The 10047-nt window shown below is 33.9% G+C and overlaps 1 protein-coding gene across 3 annotated transcripts; it reads left to right on the top strand.

Annotated features, from left to right (window-relative positions):
- Positions 1-303: 303 nt before the first annotated feature.
- On the top strand, positions 304-5046 carry LOC113758808 (repressor of RNA polymerase III transcription MAF1 homolog). Of its 3 annotated transcripts, XM_027301528.1 has the most exons (12): positions 304-527; positions 1806-1910; positions 2020-2106; positions 2249-2319; positions 2408-2457; positions 3110-3180; positions 3261-3323; positions 3655-3742; positions 4180-4239; positions 4334-4413; positions 4526-4597; positions 4685-5046. In XM_027301528.1, the coding sequence occupies exons 3-12, from the start codon at positions 2075-2077 to the stop codon at positions 4764-4766; spliced, it is 669 nt and encodes a 222-aa protein (XP_027157329.1). In that variant the 5' UTR covers positions 304-527; positions 1806-1910; positions 2020-2074; the 3' UTR covers positions 4767-5046. The 3 variants fall into 3 exon arrangements, with proteins under 3 accessions (XP_027157329.1, XP_027157328.1, XP_027157327.1); XM_027301527.1 differs by lacking the exon at positions 1806-1910 and having other exon boundaries at positions 2025-2106; XM_027301526.1 differs by lacking the exon at positions 1806-1910.
- The last annotated feature ends 5001 nt before the right edge of the window (positions 5047-10047 follow it).

The following is a 10047-nucleotide window of genomic DNA, read 5'->3' as shown; positions in this document are numbered from 1 at the left end:
GGTAAAAAAAAAATGAATAGAATGCAGCATAGTTAACACTAAACACTAGCAACCAGGAATTTTAGTGCGTGTAGGAGATTTATAACCTTTTTGTATTAAAGTCTATCATCTGTTTTTTAAAAAATTATCTCAAATAATTTACTATTACTATAACACACTCCTTGTTTTACTCATAAAATTCAAAACATAAAAATGTTGAAAAAAAAAAAGATTTTTGCTTTTTGGGTCAGACATTGACTTTTCACCGATTCCGAAGGGATAAGAGATCTGTCGTCTTCCTCTGCCGCATCCGACCCCCATCTCTTCCTTTGCTTCCTACCTATAGCTACTTCTCAACCACAGGCCTGAAAATTTAAATAAAAACCTCTTAATCAAGTCGAATATTCCAAATAATTGTCCTTTTATTATTCTCCTCGCTTAAGCAGTGCTAGTTTTATAATACCCAGAATTAATTTTTCCCACCAGAGCTGAAAATCCATTTCTTTCAACTACCAAAGATTTTCCCTCTTCGCTCTGCATCGAAAAAGGTATTTTTTTTTTCCTTGCTTTCAAATGCTTCTTAGCTGATTATTGTCCAGAATAATGAGTGGGTTTTTTGTGTTTTGCGGTCTTTTTGGTTAAAATGTCAAATTGATGTGCCAAGTGGCAAATATATGTGATACACTTGGGATCTGGTTTCTAGATGAGGTTCTATTTTCTGGGTTGGACTTCATTTGCGGAGATTTTTGCTGTTTCCGGAGAATTTTGGATTGCTTTGGTAGAAAATTGGTGGCTTTATATTTCTATTGTTTTTATGGCTGTATGTCAGAACTATTTTTCTCTGATGATTTAATGAATGCGATGCTTTTTTTCTGGATTTATTTGGTTGGATAAAATGGAAAAAAAAATATAATTGTAACCATTTAAGTGTTTTGGTATACTGTGGAAATAAGAGGGACACATTATTTTTGTTATGTAAGTAAAAAGGAAACAATTATTTTTTAGCCGAAATAATTACTATACTTAATAATTGTTTGGTAAGAAGATCTAGGAAAAGATTTCATGGAAGTGTGGGACAGTTTGATATGTTAATTATTGGATAGAGTTTAGTAGAAAGCATTAATCTGGTTACATGCATTGAAGCCATATATTCAGATCTCGGCATAGGATTAGAAAGTGAAGTTGCTTGTAGTATTCTATTGTGAATTTGAGGTTTTGGTTATTCCAGTGATTTCAAAACAATGAAATATAAGAGCTGCTTGCTTCATTGTTTTATTTTAGTTATGAGGTTTGGAAAGTTTTGAAAACCTGTTGAAAAGATTTGTAAAATGGGTTTTGGATGAGTAGTTCTTACTTTAGTACGTTAATTTTTGGTTTTTGGAGAGTGATTTATAGTCAAACTTGAAGTAGCTAAATGCATGTCTACCATTTTTCTGATTGGGATTGGATGCTCTTGAGCAAAAAAATATGTGCACATCTAAACCATGCTGGCAGCTTGAGGAAAGCTTGTTTTCTATCTGAGAAAAGTAGCAAGTGTAGCCTATGTTCCTGCCATGACATAGAGTGAAGCTTTTGGGAATATTAAAGTGGAAGTTTTTATCTAGTTGGGAAGGTCAGAGGAAGTGGTTAATGCATATCCTCCCCTCCTTAGCACACTAACTTCCTGGACAAAGGATATTTCAAGTGTGCTTACTGTGAAGCCATCCATGTGAAAGCTGATACGAGAAAAAGAAGTCTCTGGTGGAATAAGTTTTTACTTGTTATATTGCTGACCTCAATGGAAATTAGTGTTGAGCAGTTTATTCTCTTGGTGAAGTGGCTTGCAGGAGGTAGTGTGCTAGACGAGGGAAAGGGTGTGTTTCTCTTTCATAGAATACTTTCTTTCTTCCCATGGTTTCGTGGCACTGTCTGAAGAGATCAATTGCATCAAAGTATACCGCTTTGCCAAGAACACGTGCTTGCTGTAGGGGTACATACTGAAGTGTTGGTTAATTCTTGTGGCTTTTGCATGCATTTTGACTTCCAATTGTTCTGATTCAGTGCAGAGCTTGTAGAAAGAGTATAATTTGAACCAGGTTCCAGTTTTACGTTAAGCATGAAGTACTTGGAATATACTCCTCTTGACCGGTATGTGTAGAAGTGTTTTCTTCAGAGGAAACAACACTTTGTACTTGCAAATTTTGAATTGCTTAGTTATGATGATTTTGTTGGTCTATGTAATTTTCTATCTTTAATGACTGCCGTGGACTGATTAACTATATTCTTTCAGTTTGAATGACTTCCTGAGTCAGGTGAATCTTGGAGAGCGCACAATCAAAGGGTGCCTTGAAGCTTACTCTTGTGAGTATAATTTGCATTTTGATGTTCGCAATGTTGCTGCCTAGAAATATTTTGGGGTAACTGAGTTTTTTGCCTATTTTCTGTCTAGGTAAACATACAGGAACAGATAAGAAGCTGTCGCTCAGCTTAGAGAATGAGGTGATTCCATTTGCTTTGAGCTTATTCTGTATACAGATAATTTACAATTTATGATTATCAGGGTACGAACATTGAATGCACACAAATTTCTCTCAAATTCTTCCTGCACATGGTCTCTGGATTGTGTGATATCTTGAAGAAAGGCCGAACTGTTTATTTTAGTTGTTATTGTGGTGTCTTGAAAGTTGAAACAGTTATCCTCCTCTTCCCTTTTTGTTTTTGGGATTTTGAAAATGATGACTAGCAGTATTCTTGATGACACAGAGAGATGATAAAAGGAAGTGTTAAAAAAAAAGAGAGAGAGAGAGACAGAGAGATGTGTCCCTTTTTTTTGTTTTTTAAATCATGTCTTGCCGGTCTTTTAAACATGAAAATCTTTCCTATTATCTTTCTTCTTTTTCATGAAAGGAGTGCCTAAATTGAGGAATCTAAAGTCGATTATTTAAATAATTATGCTCACGATAGCTTGCTTTGAGCCTATGTCTGTTGTGTTCTTGCAGCCATGTCTTTATATTTTGATGCTCAGTGGCTGTGTTATTGAGTTGTTTACTAATGGATTGCCAATCTTCCTGCTACTATAGCCACTCAATTTGTTGTATCCTATCTGAGAATTCGTTAGATCCTTTTAATCGATAGTTATGAATTAAACCAGATTCTTGATTACCTTGGGAAATCATCTGACACCGACTCTTCCTCACCAGTCGAATATCTGTATACATCCAGGTACCCAGTTACGTGTATCTTATCCAATTATGCTTCTATGGTATATATTTTCTTACTGATCTCAAAACCTTTTTCACCAGCCGAAAGACGCTGATTTATTTGCTTCTTACACTCTATCACATGTATCCAGATTATGACTTCAGGTAACTCTGTATCTTATGTTTGTCATTTTGTTTCCTTTACATGAAGCTGAAAAGGAGGGTTATGGGCAGTGCCATTGTCAGCTTTCTTGGCGACATGGCATCCCACTATATAATCCTCTCTTAACAGCCTTGGGAGTGTTGTCAGAAGGTTTGACGGACAGTTCAGATAACTGTTGCTCTTAGCCGAGTTGAGAGTTCAAGTCTCTCCATTTCCCAAAATAAACCACTTAGTCTGTCATCCTTTGTGTAGCTACTGACTTCTGCTAATTGACATTGCTCATTGATTTTTGGTGTAACTGTGCTACAATTTCCCAACACATTGGTTTACCAGTGCAGTGCAAGCTCACCAATTTTTCACTGAAGAGAGCTGGGATGGCTTTAAACAAATTTTGGACACCTACATGTTTGAAGCATCAAAGGTATACAGTCATATCAGTTTAAGTATGGCTCAAGAATCAATTTTTAATAGCTTTATACCAAATGGTGCTAGTTGGTGCCTAATGTTTGTTGTTAAGAGGTAGAACATCTTGGTTATATTTTATAGCAGAAGGTCTGAAGTTTGAACCATATTCAGTTAATTCAAATTCAGCAACTCTTATTTGCAAAATCTTCGAAGTTTGGTTAATCTTGAGTTTTCAGGGATTTTTTCTTGTGTTGGTATTATGAAAGTGTCTAATGCTGAATGGCTACAGTATAAGGTGCTTGAGAATCACGACTTTTTCATTAGAATGTGATGCGGGTCCTAGTGGCGCATAATTATCATGATAGTCCGAGGAAGTCTTGCCGGCTTTTCAATTTGTTGATTAATTAATTTATTGAAGTCTTTAATTGGGGTTTCATCTACCTCTCTTTGTAGGAATGGCTTGACACAAATGAGTGCCCCCTCTTGGAGACCTTATACAAGACTTTGGATGAGGTGCGAATTTTATCAAAACTATGAAAGGAATGAAAAAAGAGAAGACAGAGGAAAAGGATTAAAAAGATATTATTGTCATACTACTGTGGTGCAGGTTGTGAAGCTAGCAGAATGCGAAATTTATAGTTACAATCCTGAGGCTGACGCAGATCCCTTCCTCGAGAGAGGAGCCATGTAATCTTTGATGTTGAGATTGGTGTTAATTTTTTTTTTGGTGTTAATTTTTTTTTTTTCCTGTCCTTGCTTCAGGACATGATGACAGGATATATTTCTTTTTTGTTGACAGATGGTCATACCATTTCTTCTTCTACAACAGGAAGCTGAAGCGAGTAGTGAGCTTCCGTTTCAGCTGTTTAAGGTAATGTAATTCTTTTGGCACACATCAGTTTTATTGGATTTACTGTCAATGGGCCATGGTTAATCTTGGTTTGCTTTGCTGTCATAGTAATTTTGCCAGTGAAGGTTTTCGAGTAGATGAGCTAATTTTCGAGGAAGATGGAGAAATATTCGATGGCATGGACATCTGAGTGTGGAGTATGAAATGTTCATATGTTGATATCTGTAGACATGTTGTATCAACCCCTTGTGCAAATCTAGCTGTAGGGTCCGAAGTCTTTCAATGTAAATGAGAGCAACCATTCTGTAGTTAGGATTGTTACAAGGTTAGTGTGGTTCCCAGCCTTGGTTGTACTCCACCGTTTTAATTATGCGGACAGTTGCAGTTTGGTTCTGGTATGCGTTTTCAATTTTCTGGTGTCAGGATTCTAAACATCAGAAATTTCCCAAATCCATGAAACTGTTGCGTCTTGTCGAGAGTGTGATTTCTGCTGTGAAGAGCTTCAACTAGATCACTAGAATTTCTATCCACCTAGTATATAAGAAGAAAGTGGAGTTATTGTAGCAATTCCAATGGTTGCCAAGTGGCTCCCTTTCATTTTGACACATGGCACATTCCTTTTTTTTTTTTCTTTCTTTTGCTTCTTTTTTTTTTTCACCTTATTTTCTTTCTCCTTTTTGGCTAAAGACAACTAAATGAACTCTCATCTACAGTGCAAATTCTTTATTTAGTTTTCATTCAGTATTTGCTCTTCTTTTCTTTCCTTCATCCTAATTGTTTACTCCGTTTTTTTTTTTTTGTATTGGATTAGTTGATGCATTTTCTTTCAATTTTATCCATAATTAACTAAATGAATGGTTTGTTGTAGGAGATCAAGAATGGGTTTGATATTTCCTTTTTTTCTTAGTTCAATAATCATGATTCATGATCTTCTACTTTTACTGTCTCTGTTTGTATATACTACTTATTATGTTTTGTCATTTTTTTGTGTCTTGATTAGAAACCTTTGCTTATTCCCTTTCTTACCACTTCCTCCTTTTTTTTGACTTTCTTTTGCCCCTAAAAAAGGCAAGTTGAAGTTTGTATGTGATGCTATAAATACTTTTTCTGTTAAATCTAAAGAAACGTGTTTTTTCAATTTTTATTTATTTTGAAATAGCTATTTGGCCTTTCTATTTTTGGAAAAAAATTCCCTATGGCTAACAAGAAGACGGGTAGTGATTACATGAAAAATCTTTAGGCTGAAATGAAAGAATTGTAGCTACTTCCCCCTCATAAAATAATAAACTCCATTATACATATTCATTTTAATTTTAATTTTAATTTTTTATTTATTAAAATTGTTATTTGGTAATAGGGTGATAGTGTTAGAGTGGAGGAGAAAGAATATGACAAATGAAGGTCCAAGGTAAACGATGATTAGGAAGGAAATGTTGAGGCCTATTGAATTAAAAATAAATTAGAGTCTCTTAATTTATGAATAGATAATTATATTTTAATATTTTGATTTATATAAAGTTTATTAATAGTGAAAAATGCTTATTTACTAGATAAGGTGATTGATATGTAAAATAATTGTTGGGGCAAAAAATTTAGGATGTGAAAAAAATATTTCGTATCTTTTCATTAAACATTTTGAATTACTAGTCTGTAATCATGATAGGTAGTTTATTTTCATGATTTTAATTTTTGCAAATGATTGCTTGAGAATAAAAGAAGTGCAAAATTAGATTTCAGAATCTTTTGTTTAAATTGGTTCTATATGACTTTGTACTCTTATCCTTTTTTATTGTCCCTAATGATAGATAATATAATTAGAGTTTGAGGTGATTGTTAGGCGTAGGACTGGACATTTTATTATTATTTGACTAAAAGAGTTGATAATATTTTGTCAATTTAACTAGTTAAAATGATTGCAGTTGTCAAAGGATTGCATTTGGTGGTGGAAGTTAGCATTGAGGTTTTCAATCTGGAGTGTTATTCGACAATATATTATTAGAAAATTCTATTTTGATTAAGAAGACATTTTTATAATCAAACAAATTGTTGGATTCGAACTTGTATATGTAGATCTAGAAATGTGGCAATGCATGTTTTTATTTAAAACTAGTATTTGTATTCTAGAGTTGTTTGGTGAGATAATGTTCTCACCTATTTATAATGCTATTAGACATGATTTAAATGAATGGATTAACTCACTTTTTCTCTCAAAAAGAAAGAAAAATATGTAAGTTTGTATGTTTTTATTGATGCTGAAGATTGCGACAGATCTCCATGGCTTTCTAAGTTTTTACTAATTATTAAAGTACAAAAAACATTATGACTGCTTTTTGTTTAGTTACAACTAAAACTATACTGCTATTAAACCGACAATGCACTCATAATGGATTTGCTTTCTCTCTCTCTCTCTCTGGGTATCATTATATACGCATAATATTGGTTAAATCCAAATCACGATAAATTAGGGCTAATTTCATAGATGAAATTTCTTTTTATAGCAAATTTTAATTATTTTGATACTCAAAATTTCTCCTATAGCTCTATTCAATATTTATCAAAAAAATTTATTACTATATATTCAATTAAAATTCTTGGGCCTTAGCTGTGCTTTGCACAGCCGAGGTACTTCTAGTATTATATGGTGGGTGATAGCTCCACCATGTAGATTGTCGTCGCTTCATGCTAAATTATTGTCGTATGTGACGTGACTATTCTGCAAAACCGGTGGGAAAAGATACTTGATGATTATTGACACCAGATATTGTAGATTTAATCAATTTCTTGAGTATGGCTTTCAATGATATAAAATCATTGGGAACTATTGAGTTTGTGCTGAGTGTCACTCAAATGAGTTTTGCTTTCTCTTAACTTTTGAATACAAAAGTTTTTTCAAATATTATTTTATGCGTATCACAAAGTGTGTTTTTTAATTTAAATTTTTTTTATATTTTCAACTATTTTGTTTTAATTTTGAGCACAACATTTTTACGAATGGTTTTATACTAGGGGATGGGAATGGATTCAACTAAACTATTGAGAATTCAAAAGGAAATAAACCACCTCAAAAAATGTTCCAAAAAATCATGGATGGGAAATATTGGCAAGGGTTATTCTAAATTACTTATTTATTTCACATACATCATATCATAAAGGGTGCATAAGAATAGGATAAGAATGTGATCGAGGCTGCTACGTACCCGGTGGCGACGTAGCTTAATTATATTAAGTTTTACAGCAGAATTTTACATACTATGCCAATTTCCTTGCAAGTTTTGTGACCACATCTAAATTGCCCAAAATGCATTCGCACAAGGCTACTGATCAAGACAAAGTTATTCCTAATATGTTCACAATCAATTTGTTTATTTGAACATTGGCAAATATTGAAGCTCAACTGCCTAGCTAGTGGGAAAATATTAATAGCTCCAGAATCATTATAATTTCAATTAACCAGATTTAAGTTGTCCTATTGTTGCTAACCAAAAAAAAAAAAGTCTATTTCCCCTGAAACTGGTTTCAGTAAATATCTTTTCTATATTCAACCAAAGATTTGATTAAATATCTTTAAGTTATCCTGGGGTTGAACCTAGCCTATTATCCCAATGCAAGGATGCCAATGTTGAGGAAACCAATGGGGAGATATTTGGGGAGTTTGTTAAAGTTTTATCAAAATTGGAACCATTAACAAGTCTGGTTGAAGTGGTAATCACAATCGATTGCAAAGGTTGATTACTACTTTTGATGCTTTTTGTTAATACGACATCATTATTTATCTTCTATTTCTATTGATAAAGTGCTCGGGAATGGTAGGTAGATAATTTATGCAAACCATTCTAGCAGTGTAGACTATGCCGTTGTATTATACTAGATCACTGACTAAAGTCCTTAATCCGCAGAATGATTGTTTTCTTGCACAATACACTAATGTTTGTGCAAAATAGACTAAATTAGGGAAATCATATTTGTATCGCACTTAAAACAACAAAAGGGTATTTTTTTTTTGTTTTAAGACAAAGGTAGATACTACTAAATTACTTAATTAGCTGGCAAGTAACCATTGCGTGTTGGGTTGTAAAATAGGAGGGACTATAAGTAAAAAATTTTGAATTCAAATCCTCTCACTTAAAAAAAAAATAAAATTCTTAGTAGCATAGTCCTTAGTCATTACTTGCCTGACAAAAAATGGAAGATCCTTAAACACAGTACACTAGTAGCGTAGTCGTGAGAACCCGTAATTTTCATTTTCTAGGTTTCTCGTATTTTTATGGCTTGTTTTCTGCATTTTCGTGCTTAGGAAAATTTCTAGATGAATTTAAGGAGCAGATATAATTTTTAGATGCTTTTTCTAGTATCGAATGGATTTTGAGAAATTAAGAGCGTATACCGGACGTGGGACCCACTAGTGCGAAAAGTTCGGAAAAATTCGACCAACTAGGTTAAGTTTTGAATATTGGAATTAATTTACCGGGTATTAAGAGATAAGTAGAGAGTGCTAAGTAGATTGGTATAAGAGAGACAAGGTAGGTAAGTATTTATTAAAAGGTGACAAGTGTCACCATAGGAGTGGTTTGACCTTTTTGAACACTATTCACCCTTTTACCAATTTGGTTAAAATAGCTTAAAAATGACCCAAAAATCATCAAAAAAATCCTCCATGGTGGCCGGCCCTCTCATTCTCTCTTTCTCTCTCTCTTACTCCAAGCACAAGGAAGAAAACTCTTCAACTTGCTCCAAATCATCAAAACCAACCATCCAACCTTGATTTTGCTCCATAAAATCACTTAAGGAGGTGTTGGTGAGTTGTTGTGTGAAGTTATTTGGAAAGTCAAGGTGACCAATTGCTCTCTCTCTCTCTTGTTTTTAAGGTGAGTTGTGAAGAACCACCCTCCTCCCTTAATTGATGCTTAAATCATGCTTAGTGGTAGTATGCGATGCAAGTTTATGGATTATTTCTTGATTTGTGGTTGAAGTGATGAAGTTTTATTATTTTTGGGGATTTTTCTGTTTTAATATAAGCATGATTGTGTGGCTATCTATGATGATTAGAAATGGTATATAATGACTCTAGGAGGTGGAAAAAGTGATTAATTGCAACCAATTTCTGGTTTGGAAGAAATTTCAAAAAATTAGGGTTCTTGAGGGAGCATTCTGTCCGAATTTTTAGCTCCTAGTTAGAGGCCGAATTGGCCTTAGCTTAAAACATGAAAGTTGTAGGGAATGACATTTTAGAGGTGCCTACAAAATTTCAGGTCAATCGGAGTAGTGTAGAATGAGAAAAGTAGAAATTACTATTGCTGTTCTGGTTTTACCCGAATGTAAGAATTGCGCCTGTAATTGGTTGTTTTGGCTGGAATTGCTTCCGAATTGGTTGTTGAGGCCTTCTGATGAAATTTAGCCCTATTTCTTAGCTTTCAGCTGGTTTTGGAATTTCTGGATTTGGACTTGGAGAGCCTAAGTTATGATATTTCCGC

The sequence above is a fragment of the Coffea eugenioides genome, unplaced genomic scaffold, assembly GCF_003713205.1.
Source record: "Coffea eugenioides isolate CCC68of unplaced genomic scaffold, Ceug_1.0 ScVebR1_737;HRSCAF=1464, whole genome shotgun sequence".
Lineage (NCBI taxonomy): Eukaryota > Viridiplantae > Streptophyta > Magnoliopsida > Gentianales > Rubiaceae > Coffea > Coffea eugenioides.
The sequence above is the reverse complement of the archived record's forward strand: the minus strand, read 5'-3'. Positions and strand labels throughout refer to the sequence as shown.

Bases quoted from the DNA above. Each gene is read 5' to 3' on its own strand.
- LOC113758808 (XM_027301527.1), top strand. From the start codon at position 2,075: ATGAAGTACTTGGAATATACTCCTCTTGACCG. The intron at 2,107-2,248 runs GTATGTGTAGAA...ATATTCTTTCAG, and splicing joins GAATATACTCCTCTTGACCG to TTTGAATGACTTCCTGAGTC. The intron at 3,181-3,260 runs GTACCCAGTTAC...CTTTTTCACCAG, and splicing joins GAATATCTGTATACATCCAG to CCGAAAGACGCTGATTTATT.